Source organism: Tiliqua scincoides, chromosome 1 (assembly GCF_035046505.1).
Source record: "Tiliqua scincoides isolate rTilSci1 chromosome 1, rTilSci1.hap2, whole genome shotgun sequence".
Taxonomy (NCBI): Eukaryota; Metazoa; Chordata; class Lepidosauria; order Squamata; family Scincidae; genus Tiliqua; species Tiliqua scincoides.
Genome location: NC_089821.1, coordinates 151680691 through 151700387, shown reverse-complemented (window position 1 = coordinate 151700387; position 19697 = coordinate 151680691). Strand labels below are relative to the sequence as shown.

The 19697-nt window shown below is 40.1% G+C and overlaps 1 protein-coding gene across 5 annotated transcripts in view; it reads right to left on the bottom strand.

The window, feature by feature from the left end:
• The window catches only part of NEK5 (NIMA related kinase 5), a 37235-nt gene that overhangs the window by 4755 nt on the left and 12783 nt on the right, over positions 1 to 19697 (bottom strand). For 2 of the 5 annotated variants that reach the window (XM_066611489.1, XM_066611481.1), the window contains exons 8-22: positions 16291 to 16345; positions 14557 to 14757; positions 14098 to 14176; positions 13498 to 13634; positions 11705 to 11898; positions 10770 to 10836; positions 10405 to 10521; positions 8201 to 8284; positions 7860 to 7961; positions 6948 to 7028; positions 6255 to 6326; positions 5599 to 5722; positions 4868 to 4987; positions 2792 to 2929; positions 558 to 666 (exon numbers count right to left, since the gene is read on the bottom strand). In XM_066611489.1, the coding sequence (XP_066467586.1) occupies positions 558 to 666; positions 2792 to 2929; positions 4868 to 4987; positions 5599 to 5722; positions 6255 to 6326; positions 6948 to 7028; positions 7860 to 7961; positions 8201 to 8284; positions 10405 to 10521; positions 10770 to 10836; positions 11705 to 11898; positions 13498 to 13634; positions 14098 to 14176; positions 14557 to 14757; positions 16291 to 16345 (1680 nt within the window). The remainder of the gene's footprint in view (positions 1 to 557; positions 667 to 2791; positions 2930 to 4867; positions 4988 to 5598; positions 5723 to 6254; positions 6327 to 6947; positions 7029 to 7859; positions 7962 to 8200; positions 8285 to 10404; positions 10522 to 10769; positions 10837 to 11704; positions 11899 to 13497; positions 13635 to 14097; positions 14177 to 14556; positions 14758 to 16290; positions 16346 to 19697) is intronic. The other 3 variants (XM_066611497.1, XM_066611514.1, XM_066611505.1) reach the window with 3 other exon arrangements.

The following is a 19697-nucleotide window of genomic DNA, read 5'->3' as shown; positions in this document are numbered from 1 at the left end:
TCAACTGCCCCATCCTTTTTGCGTGTGCTCAGAGCATGTGTGAGGAGAACAGAGAGGACTTATCTCTTCCAGCTTAGCCAGGAGAGAGTTTTGCAAGCAGAAAGGTTTTTCCTGGAATTCTTCCCATTGAGTCACTTTAAGGAAAGCTGGAGGAGTACAAAAACAGTGAGGTGTACTTTGATGTATGCACATGCTGATGGAAGGGGTGGTGGTGTGTGCACAAAGGTAGAGAGATGGAGGGAAATTTGGAGGTGGGTTCAGATGGCAGATCAGCTTGGGGTACCAGTTCACCCATTGTCAGCACCTTTTTCACAGTACATTAAAGATGAATTGAGTGGTAAGATGGGCAGAAGGCAAAACAACCACAAGACTTTTTTGTCATATGCAAAGTAAACTGTGCCTCAATTGTAAATGTTTGCACTAACTGATCTAGAGATGTTATGTTATTTCATTGGTGTGGAGTGTTAATGTATGAAATCACTGTAGCTGAAAAAGTTTGTGTGCTATCTTGATTTTGTCAAAGAGGAACTATGAAGACTCTAATGACACTAACTTACGTGTCATCGTCATCAGATCTTGGTTCAAGTCTGTCTTCATCCACTTCAACAGGAGAACTCTTTTCTGAATCAGCTTCATCATTTTTTGGAGTCCATGGAATTACTGCCTCTTCGGAAGGGAAACTTGTTTTTAGTTAGTGGTTTTAATGTCACACATGAAACTTCTGTGAAAGCTATAATGACTGGCTATAATGGCTATAATAACAGAGCTATGATGGCTGGCTAAAAAGTTCTTATACCCCAAGACTGGTACCCCAGGACTGGACCCAAGACTTTCTTATACCCCAAGATTGGTAATTAGGATTTAATATAAGGGTAATAGGAGAATATTTTCCTCTTATAAAAAGTGATTTTCCTAGTGACATTTTAAGATGAAGTTTTACACCCTCATTTACTTTTTCGGCTACTCCTTTTTTCAGTAGTGGGATGGCATATTAGTCAACACCCCCAACCAGTGGAACACCACTGCTTCAATTATACAAACCATCTGCCCCACAGTATCTTACTAGGACTGAGCTGCAGCTCTCATACAGATCATTACAGATCTTAAATCCTAAATCATGATGCTAAATCTGAAGAAAAGTAGAATTCGGTGTCAACAGAATATTCAGTGCATCTCCTTGAATATCCTTGGATATCCCAAGAAATCCTTGGATATCTCCCTCAACAGTTTTGTGTACATGGGGGACAAACTGGGATTCTACAGAATCTCACAATGTAAATGCTGTGAGGCCAAACAGTATCTCCTTATTCTGTCTTCTGGAATTGGCAATCCAGTAAGGAGCAGAACCACTGCAGTACATTAGACCCAATATCCTGTATTCGTTTTTTTGGAATACACTAAATAAATAAACAGTACCTCCAATCCACAAAACCTTGACCGTCTACCCAGAAGAATATCATGACCGATAGTATGTAAACCCACTGGGAGTTTCAAGAAAATTAGTGGATTATTCCTGCTATCCTTCTCCCAACATGAATAGATGAGGGAGATAAAAGCATTTTATGTACCAAAACAAGGCCTAAAACAAAATTAAAACTGATCCAAAACACTCAACCAAAGACATCAATACACAAAACCTCAAGGAAACAGAGAAAGACAACTAAAAATTTCCTCTTATGAATTAGCTTTTTAAAAAAAGTATTGTAACCTGCTCTAAAACTTTGGGATCAAGTCCAAATAAAGAAAAAATGGCTCTGCAGAAATGCTGTGCAGAGATGCTGAGTAATTACATAAGAACAAGCTCCGTGAGTTGTTTCTCATATAAACCAGGTTATGCCTCCAGTGACTGGATATTTTTCAGCTGGGTTGTTAATTGCTGTTTGGGACTCTGGCACAGTATGGATTACAGAAACCAAGAGGTTGTTAGTCCTTAGTTGTTGTTTTTTCAGGATAATTAAAAACATTTTATATATTATCGCAAACACCAAACCACACAGTTGGAGGTTCAAGACTCCTATATATGAAAAATCCTGTTTGAAATAGGGGAGTAGTCTAGCCTTCTGTTGGAGGTAGGAAATAATATTATAAGACCACGCTGCTTCTTAGTTATATGATTAAAGTGGTGGACAGGCATTGTCACATTTGAAATTAATAGTCAGCCTCCAATTTTGAAGTGTTACAGCTTTCTCATGTGCCCTGGCACTAAAGTGGTTGCCAGTGGCATTTTACTATACACAATTTTTATATTTGCTCTGTGCAGACATGATGTTGATGTCATTTTGCTATTATGATGTATTCATCACCGATTACTTGCTTTTCAAGGGGTTGCCCTTCTGTCAGTTTTTCCATTTACATCCTGTGCACCACGGAGTTAATTTCTGCCCCCTCATTCATGTGTTTAAATGCCCCAATATCAGCTGCGGACCTCCGCAGCCCTGTGCCTGGCGCATTGGCGCCCCCCCCCCCGCAGGCTATCACTCCCCCCATGCAGAAATCCACCCCTCCCCACTCACCAGAGGCTTATGGAGCTTCGTGTGACCTCCTCCCACGCCGGGGAAACCTCTGTGAGGTTCCCCAGCGCTATAAACTGTGCTTCCGGCAAACCAGAAGCACAGTTTCTGCCCCCATCAAGAGCCTCAGAGAGGCTTTGGCAGGGTCCCAGTGGCCTTCACCTGGGGCATTTGCCCCAGGGTGGTCAATGGCAGGCATGCAGCTGCCTAATATTGCTTCACTAAACATAGAATAAATCTCAAAAATAACTCATGTAGGAAGCAACATAAAAATAACTTACCGAGCTCTTCAGATTGGCCTAATGTTGCACTAGAGTATGCTGCTTCTGCTAACATGTTCATTAGTGTTCCAGGTGATTCTTTGCTCCATTTTTTCCTGTTTTCAGATAATTCTGAAGGCATAATGATAACCTGGTCAACTGAGAAATAGGATACATTAGCTTACTGTAATGATCTTTATGTAATAGTCCTATGCATTTCACCCTAAATAACAGGGTCTTCCTTATGCCACCTCTCTTATCCTCCACTTGTCTTGCTCCTGCAGCAATATCTGTTCTTCAGCTAAGGGGCATTCATTTACCAGCTCTTCTTGCTTGGGCAACAGCAACAAAGAATATAGCTTTCAAAGGATGAATTCTAAAAGAGCATAATGACCATTCCCGATGCTTCTTCATGAACTAAGACAAAACACGTACAACAATCCATTGGCAGAAATGGGGTATGACCAGCAATTCAGGAAACTTCTTTCTGAAGACACAAAACTACAGATATTTTCACAGGTCCACAAATTAGGTGACAATAGGAGACAAGTACTTTCAGAGAAAATACAGATCCGCTCAGATATTACAAGAATTCACTGTTCATGTTCAAGGGTACTGGAGTGGGGCATAGAACTTTGAAGGAAAAAGAACCCTAGTGGAAATGTTTCCACTTTCAGAGATTCTTTTTTCAAGAGCAGATATCCATGACTGTATACACCTGCACCAAGGTCCTATCAGGGAAACACAAAATGAATTCCTTCCTTCTTGATATATGTGAGGGAATCAGTGCTCCTGAAGCCAAAAAGGAGACACAAGATTGCAGGATAGGAAGCACTACCCAGAATAAAAGCCCATCCCAACCAAATCTCGGGGGGGGGGGAGGTGAAAAGGGTTTTTTATGTTTTATCCTTTTGTTAAAAGGGATTTGACCTCTTTCCATAATGCATCCTTCTGAGGTGCTAAGAAGACAAGTCCAAGAGGAAGTCAACTCTGCAAATAACCCCTCTGAACTGTGGTCAGAAACCACTTCTCCCAAACATCAATTCTTAGGGCCTTTCAGGCAGAGGTCTAGAATAGTCAGGTGAACACGTGGCACAACCTATAGGAAAATTAAAGTTCTTGCTTTTCTCAAAATATTGTCTTTTATCTTTGATAACTATGTTTTGAAGATAGTATGTTTTATAATCTAGTTTTGCTACAGCATTGCTTATTACCAGAGATACCCACCTATAAGTAGATCTCAAAGATAAGCAGAGGGCAGGTTTTGAACCAAAAAATCATGGAATGTTCTTTGCCCTGGAGGAGTTGCCTTGGAGACTGACAGCCCTCTAATTCAGTGTTTTCTCAAAGTGTGGGTTGGGACCCACTAGGTGGGTTGCGAGCCATATTCAGGTGGGTTCCCATTCATTTCAATATTTTATTTTTAATATATTAGACTTAATGCTACCATGGTATGTGACTGCATTTGAGGAAATGTTACAGACCTGTACTTTTAACAAGCTATTATGTATATTCTTTTAACAATGATAGTTAACGGGTATGTGTGGGTAGGATTGTTAAAAATTTTCCTGCTTGATGATGTAACTTCCAGTCATGACATCATTTCCGGTGGGACCTGACAGATTCTCATTCTAAACAGTGGGTCCCGGTGCTAAATGTGTGAGAACCACTGCTCTAATTATCTCTGCATTGCGTTTGCAGCTTTGCTTGCAGAAGTTGCTTGAAAAGCCTTGACAAAAAGCCTAACCCCTGAGCAACTAAGGAAATAAGGCGAGATAATGATCTAAGCTTGATTTATTGGCAAAAATTTCAGTATCTACAGTATTTGATGTTTTAATGGCTTATCCCCACTGTGTAAACAACTTTGAGCAAGCATATACAGTGGACTGGAATACGTTTATATATTCCGTAGCCTAGAACCTGCCCATACCTTGTTACAGATACCTAGTTCATATTTTGAAAATGAAATATTATCTTTAGTCACTAGAGCCCTTCTGAAACACCAGCTGCATTTCACTTTGAAAAATGGAGACATGCATATCATGCAGTCCTTAAGCCTTCCTTGACTCCATAAAAGAAATATTTCACAAAAGTAACCTTCAGCCATGGTAGGGCACACAGAAGTGATATCTGCATTTTCTAGAAGATTCAGCAGAGTCTTGGGTGCTGCAGCTTGCCAGTGTTTTCTGTTTACTATGGCATCTTCATTGTCAACATCTAAAGGGAAAGATGAAATGATACTGAATGCCTTTTAAACCCTATTGGATGTGATTCTAATATTTGTTATACACAGATAGAGTGCTAGTTAAAACAACTTTCGTTTTTGTCTAGCAAGTGAGTTTTTGGCAGAGGTCTTGTGATAAAGTTCTGTAGGCAACAAGTTTTGGTGTATGGACTGACCACATACTTCTCTTCCCCATGGCCTTCCCTTCTTAGCTAGTTGCTTTTGGGTTTTGTGGTTATATTTGTATTTTGTTCTAATGGTTTTTATTGCACCATTCTTTAGGATTATTTATTGCCCTTTATTTATTTATTGTACTTCATACTCTTTTTCTTTCTTTTACTACAATGTACACTGCCTTGAATGCTCCAGTTACTTGGAGGGAAAGGAGGGATATTTATTATTTAAATAAATGAATAAATACTACGATATGCCTAAAACAATTTTTTTAATTGATCTGAAGGTGGCATGACTGCTGTGTATGTATGGCAAGAAAACAGGTGTATGAATCAGCTCTGTGAAATATAGTGTAATATGAGTCAGAGTATAAAAGAATGCATCTGGTAATTAACAGAAAGAACAAAGGTAGCAATTTTAAGAGGAATACCTGCTTCCCTACAGCGTAATTGTACCAAAGCTTTGTCTATATAGTTATCGTAGATATGTGTCAGTTTTTCCTTAAGTTTTTTTCCATCCTCAAAAGTCAAGGTTTCATTAAGTTTATCAGGTTCCTGAAATCAAACAAAAGAATATGTGCTAAGAATGTAATTCAGTTAATTCACATTGTTTAATGTCCCCTCTCCCATCATCCAGGCAAAATAAGCAATGTAAGGCGTTGCAATAATATACAAACATAGACAAGTACAACACACCAAACATCTATCTTGATTCTCAGACATGTTCCACTGAAAGCAGTCCCTGAACTCTGTTTATGGACCAACAATCTTTCCTTGAACTTTCTTTCACAAACAATGTCAGAAATGAATTTATGGCAATAACTCTGAAACAAATTTTAAGAAAATAGACGCCACCATGTTATACCCTAATTCAGGGATCCATGTTCATTAATATGGATATGCAGCTTTTTTTGTGCATGGGAATGCCCCATTTATCCCTAATACAAACAGTTTTTCTACGAAAATGACTAAAAGATGCAGGAAGGGAAACTCCATGCACAGATTGGAGAAATGCACAGCATTTCCCGTGCTTGGGGAAAAAGAAAAATCACTAGACCGAGTGATATGTAATCATCAAAAGTTATACCTCTTTCTCTTCCTGGAAGTTATCCACATCCAAAACACCAGCTTCTAGATCAATCTGAAACGTTACTCCTCCCTTAAAAAAAAATCATTTCAGAATTTTATAAAACACAAAAAAGACCCTAAGTAACAATGAAAAAGGTTGCTAAATTTTTAAAGCTGTGAGATTTTTAAACACACTTCACGCCGTCTGTTCACTGAAATGCAAACAGATGATGCCTTGATGGTAATTTCCCTTGCACTAGGAAAAGGAACAGTGACAACCCACAAGTGCATTCCTGTATTTCCTTCCCCATGACACGGGCTTGTGACAAAGGGGGAATAGGAGGCTAATGGTGAAGATACAAAAAGATAACTATGGGCTCAATCCTAACCAACTTTCCAGCACTGACATAAGGGCAATGCACTGGCACAGCTGTGCCAGTGGGGCGTGTACTGCATCCTACAGTTGGGGGGCAGTCATGGAGGCCTCCTCAAGGTAAAGGCAATGTTTGTTCCCTTACCTCGGAATTGCATTGCCCTTATGTCAGTGCTGGAAAATTGGTTAGGATTGCGGCCTAAATCTCCCAATTACCTAAGACATTCGTTACAACCCCTATCACTGTTATAGCCACCTGAAACCCTGTTTCCAGAGCTTTGAGACCAACTGAAACAAAGTGGACAGAAAAAAGGCAAAGAAAATAAATCAATCCTTAACCTTTGCTTTATGTTTTATTTCGAGGACATTTCCCTCCTGCCAATTTTGCAGTCCAATTTGCTTCATATTTTGTTCAACATCCTTAAGAGGAGGAAAAAATTGTTAATATGCTAGGAATATAACAAGTAAATAATACAATATATGCAAACTACCATTTAATAAAAGGATAGGCAATCAAGAGAACAATTTGGTACAAACCTGGTCAAATTGCTGACTTGAGGGTGAGAGTAGCTTAAAGCAGAGCTATTCAAACTGGGGTGTTGCGATGCCCCAGCCTGAGAGCCCTGGCCTCTGCCCCCTTAAGGGGTGGGAACAAGGGGAAGGCTGAGATGCAATCCCCAGGATCTGCCATCTGTTCACTGAAATGCAAACAGATGATTGCATTGCTCAGGGGGCTGCAGGGACTGGGATGCACTTAAAACTGGAAGTGGAGCATGATTGCTTTCACTTTTAGAGGGCTGGGGAGCCTTGCAGGTGCTCATGCAGGGTTCCCTGCACCCCTGGGAGGCTGCTGCAGGGACTGGTGAATACATCCCAGCCCCTGCAGCCCTCCTGAGCCACGGGATCCTGGGGATCGCGTTGCCGCCTTCCCCCCACCCCCGCTGCCTCCCTCCCCTCCCCTGCAAGGACTTACTGTGGTCTTCAAACTCCCTGAGAGTTCAAAAATTACAGGCTTAAAGGATAGTTTTCAGTATACCAAATAAAATGTACAATAGGTATAACATAGCAGTCTGCCTAACGCCAGATTTTAAATTATTGTACAAAACAAGAGATAAGAACCTGTGTCTGCTAGCACAAAGTACCATGATAGATCATTATAAGATCATTGTTTTTTCTTCATCTCATTAACATGGCTGCTTCACCTATCATAGCATACCATTGCCCATAACTGAATTATAAAAGCATGGCTACCTGTTCAGGTTTATCATTTCCTCCAGGAACATTACTGCAAGCAGGCTGGTCCGGAGTTTTCCTTCGTTTCACAAGATAGGTCTTATTTATATTTTTATTCTCCTTTAGAATAGAAAATATTTAAAATAAACCTTTTAAGCTTTTTAAAATTATGCTTGGTGCAACAAAAGAGTGAATGGGTTATTTTTACCCTTCCTTCCTCTCCGAGGCATTTAATCAGAATTTTAGATTTAAAAACAAAACAAAACATTAAAGTAATGAAAAAGGGAATACATTTGTCACATCACATCCTAAAAATGGAGATGCGGAAAAACTATGGTAAATAGTGCAAGCAACGTTACCTCCACTGCTTCTGCTTTAAGTCGAATTTCATTTATTTCACTTTGGTACTGTTGACGAATTTTCTGAAGCTGTTCTAGATATTCCTGTTGAACATCCACAAGTTTAAAAAGAACTGTACATCAGGCACTTTTAATACAACAGCAGATATATAGGCAACGTAAACTTCATGCACACAGAACAAAAAAAGATCTCTACTGAGCTATATATTACATCACACTGGCTAAATTATAACATGCCAATTTTCTATAGATGGAGTTGTACAAGTCAGATACACATAATATCCAGCAAGGTGAATCATTTGTCTTTTTGCAGCTGACTAAACTCATTTTCATAAGTGTGGAATGTCCCTTATTATAAACATCCACATACTTGGTTTGGTACTGAATTTGGTAAATTACTTTACAAACCAACTGGTCTAGAAATTTATTTATTAATTGTTGTTCAAAATTCTGAGGGTGCTGTCAGATATGTTACAAGCTACACGATGTGGTCTGATGCAGCCTTACAGGAACCGGTATGCATTGCTTCTACAAGTTCTACAATCCAAATTGTCTCACAGCAATACTGAAGGATAAACTACTATTATTCACTGTTATAGAGAAGGAGATGAAGCTGGATGCAGGTGATTTTGCTCAAGCAAACCCAACTAGTCCATATGTGAATTGAATGAATGAATGAATGAATGAATGAATGAACCTTTATTAGGCATAGATAGAGAAATAATAAAAGCAAACATAATTAGTCCTAATCCCGTTTATCAAAAACGGGAGTTAAGATACTAAATTACTAATAAAACATTTACAGTTCAACATAAAATATCAACATTTTTGACAAATTACATTAAGAAGGCTTAGAAATCACCGAAAGTAAAAATTTAGAAATTCCCTCTAGCACATCTGGTGAGCAGTCATTTAGGAGACACTTCAGTTTTGCCTCATCCGAAAGCCCATTCATTTTGCCGAGAAGTGGAGTCATGTAAGTGTGGCGGTATCTAGTGTGCCGAGGACAATAAAAAAGAATGTGTATGATTGATTCAACATTTCCCAAATTACAAGGGCAGAGGCGTTCTTTATATGGTATTTGCCTGTATCTGCCTTCTGTGACCTTGGATGGAAACACATTGAATCTTGCCAAAGAGATTGCACAACGCTCAGAAGGGTTAATCAGAATACTCAGATAAGGAGCCATTTGCCCATACTTTAGCGGGATAGAGAAATTCAGAGGGGAGCAAATTCTAGAAGCAAGTTCAAAGAGGTTTTGTGCCTCAATGTCTAGCATTCTTTGCTTTACCCTTTGATAAACTCCAGGGTATGGATAGAAAATCCAATGAAAAACCAATTGATTCGATTTTTGATTTAATTTGGCTATACCATTTAGAAGAACCAGACTCAGATAGCATTCTGGATAGGAGGCTGCCTGGTTTCACGTTATAATGTAATTGGAACCAATAGCGTATGGTTAAAAGCCATGCTCTTGATACTAAGAGCGATTGTCCGGTCTCCAAACATAATGCAGAGTATGGTACAGATTTAGGTAAACCCAGAATAGCCCTCAAAAATTTAGCTTGGATACTCTCAAGGGTGTGATTTACAGAGCTAATCCAGATAGGGCACCCATACAGGAGCTGTGCCAATACCTTGGCATTAAATACCTTGAGAGCAGCTGGAATATAACGATTGCCCTGGCTAAAAAAGAATCGATTGGTGCTCTGCAAAGTGACACGGGCCAAGTTGGTAACCAATCAATGTGAATTGATATTTAACCCAGATCTTTCAACATTCAGAGCCAATATCTAACATTTAAACATAATATTGAGTGAGGGGGAGTGAAGGAGGGAACTTTCAGGTGCAGATGATTTTTGCCCTATTAAACAGATAGTGAGGCAGTATCCTTTTAAAAAAATTTCATGCATATTCCTTTACTTATTGCAAAGGAAAACTTGCAATGTGGATTTTTCTATATGCCCACTCATAAGATACAAGTGAGTCCTACGCTTGAGGTTGCATTGTTTGTGTCCCAATCATTAAAGTCAGAAGAAGCTGTGTCATTCCTTTTCTAGTTTCCTCAATTCATACCCAAGTGATAGGACAAGGCTGCAAACCTATATACACTTACCTGAGAGTAAGCCCCAGAGTGGAACTTACTATTAACATGTTAGGATTGCACTGCAAGTTAATTGGAGGAATGAGGTTCCCATTCTTACCTGTTCTTTTATTATATTTTTTTGAGCAAGAGCCTTTTGATCAGCCTTAAACTGTTCTTCCTTCATCTCACGATTCTGCAACTCACGACAGTAATCAGCAGAAGATGGTCGCAGCCCCTATTAATATGCAGGATGATTTGGGGGAAAAAATAAGAGTAACATCTGAAAATATTTTATTTACTGTTCTGAATTCACCTCACTGAACAAAAAACTCAAATGCATAAGATTCATGCATTTGAGTTACAGCGAGTTTTCATTTTAGTACATTTTTTTTAAGTTCAACTGGAATTCCTTCAGAAATTAACAATGAGATTACCTAACTGTTTCGATTTATGAATGCATATTATCTATCTATCTATGCTTACGAGTTGCTTCTCTGCTTTTAACTTGTACTGCTGGGCATTGAATCGTCTTTGCAGATACTCTTTGGGCCTAAAAAAAGAAATTTAATGAGAAATTGAGTAGAGATGAAATCTCATTTCATAGCGAATTGTACCGATATAGAAGTACATTAAAATGTTAAATTGGAAGAATATTTACACATTTTGCATCTGTTTCCCGTTGTTAATGCCTAGTAACGCCATACTTTCTCCACTTAAAAACCAATTATCAGCCTGTTATAACACATTTTTGCAAACTATATTATGGCCAATATGGCTCATTTTCAATTTCACTTGAAAGTTTCAACATTGTGCTCAATCAAGGGCAGTCAACACAACTGTGTGTAGGATTGGGCTAAAAGCCAGGGTTTAGACTAGGGGTGTCCAAACTTTTTGGCAGGAGGGCCACATCATCTCTCTGACACTGTGTAGAGGGCCGGGAGAAAAAAGAATTAATTTACATTTCAAATTTGAATAAATTTACATAAATGAATAGAGCTGGAACTTATATGAATGAATGAAGGTCTTGTAATAGCTCAAGGCCTATAAAAGGTCTTGCACAAAGCAAGGCCTGCCTTTCCTTTGCTGCCGTTGTTGCATCACAGATGTGAAACAGCAAGCAGTGGAGGCAGCCCTCGTCCCACAGCTCACGCAAGAGGTCAAACATTTGGCTGTCACACTGAGAGCAGTTGCATCAGTCCAGCGCGGGCTCCAGCAAGTCTCTGGAGGGCCAGAGGCTCATTGGAGACTAGGGGCTCCCTGAGGGCTGGACTGGGAGTCCTCAAGGGCTGCAAGTGGCCCCCAGGCCGGGGTTTGGGCACCCCTGGTTTAGACACTGGAATAAATAAACAAATAAAATTGCACTCTTAAATAGTCAGGAATTCCTAAATTAGAATAAATCCATTTTTAAAAGTTATTACCAATGAGGCGGAGGTGGTGGCAGTTCTTGAGCTTTCTGCTTATAATACTCTTCCATTCTTTGGCCAATATGACAGTCACCCTGCAGAAATCGTCTCTTCTGCAAGTTCTCAAGTTTCACATAATAATGGTCATAGTGCCCACACCTTTTTGCAGCTTCAGGCTTTGCTCCAATTTTAAACTCAGGATTTTGTACCTGAAAGCATATCACACATATGAAAAATGAAAGTCAATACATTCAAGACACTGGACCCAAACATTATGTTAATACACATATTATAAATAGAATGGTAGACTATGCTATATTGAAACCACACTTTGGCAGGTTACATGCATCCTTAAATGAAATAGACCAGGGGTGACAAACTCATCTCATATAGTGCGCTGAATAGCATACATGGCACTTGTTGAGAGCTAGAAGTGATGTCATTAAGGAGGAAGAGATGCCACTAAGCAGGAGATAACCAGAAATAAGTACTTTTTTCTCATGTAGGAACTCTTTAGCTGCAAATTACAGAAAATATGCAAATCTTGATTTTCAAGATATGGGAGACCCCAATTATCACACCGACTACCTTCTCAGCAAAGCCATTTTTGCTGAAGTATCACTTTGTAGCTCAGCAGCCAAGAGGTGCTATTCAAAGTGATGCCTAGGTAGAAACAGTGCTGCTAAATGGATGGCCTACGTGATAATTGGGCTCTCCCAGCACCTCTGCAGCTTCTCCCTTTTTCACCCTTGGTCTTCTTTTCACCCTGTACCTTCTTTAACTTCTTAGGCCTCCTTTGTCAATCCCTCCCAGCACCTCAGCAGAAGTGGTACTGCTGAAAATGCAAAGCTCAGAGAGCCCAATTATCTTATGGGCAGCCCTTTCAGCAGCAACACCTCAGCAGAAGTGGCACGTCTGAAAGGGTGGCCCACTCGATAACTGTGCTCTCCAAGCACCACCCTTTCAGCCAATGTGTCACTTTGCAGCTCAGCAGCAGAGAGCAGCTAATTGTGGTGCTGGGAGAGCCCAGTTATCATGCAGGCCAGATAAAGAACTTCCATGGGCCATATCCAACTTGCAGACCTTATGTTTGACACCCCTGGGTTAGACCTAACTTTATTTCTGAATTCAATCATTGCAGCATGGATTGGTATAGCTGGTTTTGGAAGAAGGTCCATGCTCCAGCAAAACAAATATGGTTAAGGAAATCATAGGTACTGGCACATAAAATTAATGAATGAAATCACATACACAAAGAGATATTAAATGGGGAACTTTAAACTGTTAGAACTTGATTCATCACTGTCACCTGTGGTCACCTTGCAGCACAGGTAGAAAATATTGAATTTAATAGTACAATCCTGTGCATATCTACTCAGAAGCAAGCTTCTCAGTGGGGCTTACTCAATGCCTTATACATTGTATAGGATTGTAACCCTAGTGGGGAGATGCGGCCAATGGCCCACTAGGTCAAGGAAGCCAACTGTCAAAAAAGTTTGGGAACCACTGATTTAAGGGATACAATGAATCCAATTTAAATATTGTTCTATTCTGTGAATCCAAATCATATCATTAATATGAAAAGTGTGTATGTGGCTGCAAATTACTCTTATCTCTGTAGAAGTCCAGTTAAGAGGAAGATGAGTGCATACTGAAAATGTCCCAATGGGGTAGTGTAGAGTAGAGAGCTCTGGCAGGCCAAGGTACGAGAGAGAGAGAGAGAGAGAGAGAGAGAGAGAGAGAGAGAGAGAGAGATAACAGAATTAAAATAGTTCAATGCAAGGGATACAATGAGAATTTTCCATTACCCGAATAACTGGATTCTGGAGCCTTGAAGGAGATTTCCATTCATTTTTATGTAATAATTCCTGTTTTCTGGGAAGCATTTCCTCCTTGACTCTTGGTCGACCATGACCATGGATTTTTTGTTTCTGAACTTTAGGAGCTTAACGATACAATTAAAGAATGCTTTGATAATTATTCCTAGTGTAAGTTATATTATTATTAAATATGAGATACACTGCATGACAAACAGGAACAACCTGAATGATTTCCTATTTCTCTACAGAATTTAAAAAAAAGTATGTTCCCTAAAGAAGTGCCACACTAATGTTGCAAATTCAGTATTAAACTCATTTTGAATTTTTACAATTTTCAGACAATAATTTAAAGTGAAGGACTTAACCTTCAACTCAATGTCAATTTATACAGCTCAGTTTTAAAGCACAAGTATACAAAAGAAATATGTAATTTGCAATAGCTGGAACCAATTAACAGATTCTCAGATAATCTGACTAGTTTTGAGAAACAAAAATGCTCTGTAATAAGTATACAGTCATTTTTACAGTGTGTGTGTCAGAGGCAAACATACACAGACCCATTATGTTTTATTATTTATAAAAACATACGTTGCAACAACTTCCTGGAAGGCAGCGATGCAGGTTTTTTACTGTGAATAACAGTGTGGCTGAATTCTTCTTCTAATACCTAAAAGAAAATATAACAGATTATGTATTTTTGCACTATTTTTTGCTAGTTGCTATCACTTTTGCTATTTGCTGAACATTCAGATGTATCCCACTTGATGTTCTACCCAAGCTTCTTCTGAGAGCACAAGAAAATGGCATAGGGAAAGCAGCAGTAGCAATCATTTTGAAGGGACAACCACACCTCAGTTAATGTTCCCCTCAGTTGATGTTCCCCTAGAGACCACCATAGGCATGAATGTAATACAGCAAAGGGGATACTCCTCCTTTCATGAGAGCAAGGAGAGAAAGAGGTATGGATACCAAAGAAGGAGGGATAGTTTTCATTTTTTCATTGGGTTGAACCTTTGTATGCTACTTGGCCACAGCAGACACACTCACCTCAGGGGGCAAATATTTCTTGATGCGCTTCTCTAAAAAGGGTTTTTTTAAAATTGAGTTGATGGAAGGCCGATCTCTTGGTGATGTTTTAAACAACTGAGAAATTAAAGTCCTCAAATCATACGAATATTTTGTAGATGCTGGCCTGAAATGACCTCTGCAGATCTTCAGCACAAGTTGATGCAAGCTGTTGCCTTCAAACTGATAGATTAAAATATAGCCATAAATAGTAAACTGTAGATTTTTTAAATGCACCCTTATCTCACTTTTCAACCTCCAGAGAGTCCCCCAAAATGGCTCACAAACAGCAAGTAAAACTATTTTTACATCTTAATATAAAAAACAACAGTTTTTATCCCTCTACTAACTAGGCATAAAGGCTCTTTTTAAAGTGGTGTGGTTAGTGAGAGGACAACGTCTTTTTTCACCCAGAGCGGCAACTTTGCTGGTGTCTCTTTTGCATATTTATTTAGAGCCCTTTGTGGACAGGGAACCATTTGTGAGCCCTTTGTGGACAGGGAACCATTTTATTTATTTATTTAGCTATGTAAACTGCTTTGTGAACTACTTTTGCTGAAAAGTGGGATACAAGCATTAACAACGATAACAGACACTTAAAACCATTAAATATCCTAACAATAATTATCAGAACAAGACAAAGAGCAGCAGAGAAAAATAAACCTCAGGAGGTGGCGCAAGTCCAAAAAGACCCACAGGTGCCAGGGTGCCTTACCCGGAGAAGGGAAAAAGTTTCCCCTCACCTCTGGCTGAGCCACTTTGGACCCCTATCCCACACTGGATACAGCACAAGCCTCTTGGCTTGCCTGTTCCAGAGCAGGGTAGAATTGCACCTTAAGTGTATTTAACTTTTAAAACATGACTTTTAAAGCATGATTTATTCAAAGAAAAAACTTGTAGTTTCCTTAACATAGCGTCTCAAGAAAAATCCATTAGAACCCTTGACCCTGGATTGAGCTTCTCCAAATAAAGCAAATCAATATTTTCAAAATGCCATGTCTTTTATCTCTCTATAAGTAATCCAAATAGTGTGATATACCATGTTTTAGTTCTTCCCCTGAAATATCTGCCCTCTTAAATACTTGCTGAACAATTTCTGTGCCACTCAATTGCAGCTCCTTTGGAGATGAACATGGCAGAGCTACAAGTGAAATACTATTGAGTCTAGAATGGCTAGTGAGATTGCTTAAGAATTCCCACACTTCCAAAATAAATCAGTACCTTAAAAAAGGATGAAAAACAATTCAAGATTTTATTATCAGAATTCAAAATACTAGTGAGAAGAATGGGACTTTGTGTGAAAAGCATCACTGTGTGAAAAACAGACCCTAACACAGGTTAGGATAATTTCCATTTTTACATTTTTATGTTTTCTTTTTAACATGATGTTTTTGTGAATAAATGTGTTAAAGAACTCCTGATCTGTGCGAAGTGATTTTTGATAATACATCTGAAATGACTGACTTAAGAAATTTAAGGAAAATTTCTGATCAAGTACCTCTTCCATGTTATACAGTATGTTATCCAGGAAAACTGCATTCTGAGATTTACAAAACTTGACTACTTCTTCCTGGACTGTCTTCAATCAAGAAGCTCTGTTGTATTTAAAGTTATGATTCTGTCAGCCAACGCTATAAGTGTCCACTGAACAATGCCCAGTAATACTCCGTATTATATTCAATAATACAAGGCTAACCAGTTTGCTAATATACTTACAGGATGTCTTAACATACATAGCTCGTATAACACACATCCAAGAGACCATATATCTCTGTAAATGAAAACAGAGTATTAAGAGAAATAAATTAGAAGAATATCATAGCTCTGTTAGTAAATTAACAGCAACCAAATTGTCACCACTGCTCTCCTAGAACCGCAGTCATGGGAATTCAGGTGGCCCTTGACAAACAGCTTTCCTGGCCCCCTCCTGCCCAGGTGAGTCCCAACTATCTATCTCCATGACCACATGAAGGTTATGGACAAAGAGGTGGCCTCAGGAATCAGTAGTGAGTTTATTTAAAGCCCAATGGCCCATGGCAGCTACCCAACAATGCCAACCTCCAATGACAGCAGCTACCCAATAATGCCAACCCCTAATGACAGCCCTGCATGGGGGATCCCTTGTCCAGATCACGACCATGGCAGAGGGAAAAGAGATAAAGCATTCTTGTACCCTGTTGCATTCTAATTTGGATCTTCCTCCCCCACCAACAACAGCTGCTATTTAACATATCAGATTAAAAATTGTGATCAGCATGAAATCTAATTTGGTCATTGATTTTATTATCTTCAGATGATTATACAAGTTATACACTTGCATTTTAAAGACACACAATAAGATACGAAAAGCCCTACTGAATCAGGTCAAAGGCCTATCTAGTTCAGTAAGCTGTTGAACTGGTGGATCACTCATAGTAATCCACCAGTTGCCTCTGGGAACACCACAAGCAGAGAATGAAAGTATACCCATCACACTCTTGTTCCCTTGAAACTGATATTCAGAAGCACATTGATCCTGGGCGTAGTACACAGCTATCATGACTAGTAGTCTGTGATAGTTTTGTCCTCCATAATTTTGTCTAATTTGCTTTTAAAACTATCTAAGCTAGTGGCCATCATGACATCCTGTGGGAGTGAATTCCACAGAATAATTACACACTGTATGAAGCAATACCTTCTGTTAACAATCTCAAGGTTACAGTCCTATAACACTTTCCCAGGAGTAAGCCCCACTGAACACAATGCATAGGATTGGGACTTAAATCTCTCTCCAATTACGATGCATAGGATTACATAAATCTTTCTCCAATTACGATGCATAGGATTACATGCATAGGATAACACAATGCATAGGATTGGGCCTTAAATCTCTCTCCAATTACAATCTCTCCAATCTCGTAGTTTCATTGGATAGCCTCTGATTCTAAGTGTTGTGAGAAAGGGAGAAGAACTTCTCCCTAGTCACTCTGTCTCCACTATAATTTATAAAGTTCAATATTGTCCTCCCGTAGTGGCTTTTTTTCTAATCCAAAAAGCCTCAAATGTTGTAACCTTCCCTTGTACTGAATTTAGATCTGTATCAGCTAACATATTTTGAACATTCAGGAAAGAAAGCTCAATGTCCAAAAATGAAAGTGTTATCCAAATTTCTCATGGCCCTTTGGTCACTGCCACTGAACTCAGCCCTACCAGTGAAGGCCACCTTTAAACAACCATGGGTAATAGAAGGGCACACATCACAAACAGATACCGGGGTGAAGTTTAACAAGAACAAATATTTTTTACTGAAAAAGAGGTAAAAAGTAAAGCTTTGTTATATAGTAGATCCCCAGAACATATAACTAGCTATTCCCCTTAAGAACATAAGAACAGCCCCGCTGGATCAGGCCATAGGCCCATCTAGTCCAGCTTCCTGTATCTCACAGTGGTCCACCAAATGCCTCAGGGAGAACACAAGACAACAAGAGACCTGCATCCTGGTGCCCTCCCTTGCATCTGGCATTCTGATGTAGCCCCTTTCTAAAATCAGGAAGTTGCACATACACCTCATGGCTTGTAACCCATAATGGATTTTTTCTCCAGAAACTTTTCCAATCCCCTTTTAAAGGCATCTAGGCCAGATGCCATCACCACATCCTGTGACAAGGAGTTCCACAGACCAACCACACACTGAGTAGAGAAATATTTTCTTTTGTCTGTCCTAACTTTCCCAACACTCAATTTTAGTGGATGTCCCCTGGTTCTGGTGTTATGTGAGAGTGTACAGAGCATCTCTCTATCCACTCTGTCCATCCCCTGCATAATTTTGTATGCCATGTCCCCCCTCAGGCACTCTTTTCTAGACTGAAGAGGCCCAAACGCCGTAGCCTTTCCTCATAAGGAAGGTCCCCCAACCCAGCAATCATCTTAGTCGCTCTCTTTTGCACCTTTTCCATTTTCACTATGTCCTTTTTGAGATGTGGTGACCAGAACTGGACACAATACTCCAGGTGTGGCCTTACCATTGATTTGTACAACGGCATTATAATATTAGCCGTTTTGTTCTCAATACCTTTTCTAATTATCCTAAACATAGAATTGGCCTTCTTTACTGCCACTGTACATTGGGTTGACACTTTCATCGAGCTGTCCACCACCACCCCAAGATCCTGATCTGTCTCAGACAGCTCAGAACCCATTAGCCCAGGGCTTTTCAAACTGGGGCGTGTGGGGCCTGGCCTCTACCCCCTTAAGGGGCAGGGGCAGCCTGGAGCCAAGGAGGAGGCAGCAGCACGATCCCCAGGATCGTGCCACTCAGAGGGCTGCAGGGGCTTGGGCACACTTACCCAAGCCTCCTGCAGCCACCCGGGAGTGCAGGGAGCCCGTGTGACCTTCTGCAGGGCTCCCCGCAGCAGTGAAAGTAAAAGCGGAGCAATTGTGCCCCAACTCCGCTAAAGCAGAAGTGGAGTGCGATCTCTCAGCTTTCACTTTCACTGCTGCGGGGAGCCCTGCTGAAGGTCATGCCGGGCTCCCCACACCCCCGGGAGGCTGCAGAAGGCTTGGGTAAGTACCACTGTCTTCCCCCCGCCCCTGCAAGCACTTACAGTGGCTCAAACTCTCCACGAGAGTTTGAAAACTACTGCATTAGCCTATATGTTAAGTTTTGATTTTTTGCCCCAATGTGCATGACTTTACACTTACTTACATTGAAGCGCAACTGCTATTTTGCTACCCAGTCTCCCAGTTTGGAGAGATCCTTCTGGAGCTCCTCACAATCACTTCTGGTCTTCACCACTCAGAAAAGTTTGGTATCGTCTGCAAACTTAGCCACCTTGCTGCTCAACCCTTTTTCCAGATAATTTATGAACAGGTTGAAAAGCCCCTCCTAAACCCTCTGCTGGGCAGGTTATTGAAAGGGAATGATAAACATGGTTTTCCCCTTTGGTTGGTAGTCAGCTGCTGGAAAGCTGTATTTTTGGGCATAACAATCTCTAGTAGGTAACTTGGACCACAGATGGATGTTTGGGTCTTGGCTGGAGTTCAAGCACATTCTCTAGACAGGTAAGGTCTCTCCCTGTGAGCCCTTCTTCTGGAAACCCTCCCCCAGCCTTGTCCACAGAGAACTGTAGCCCTGAGTTGCCTTT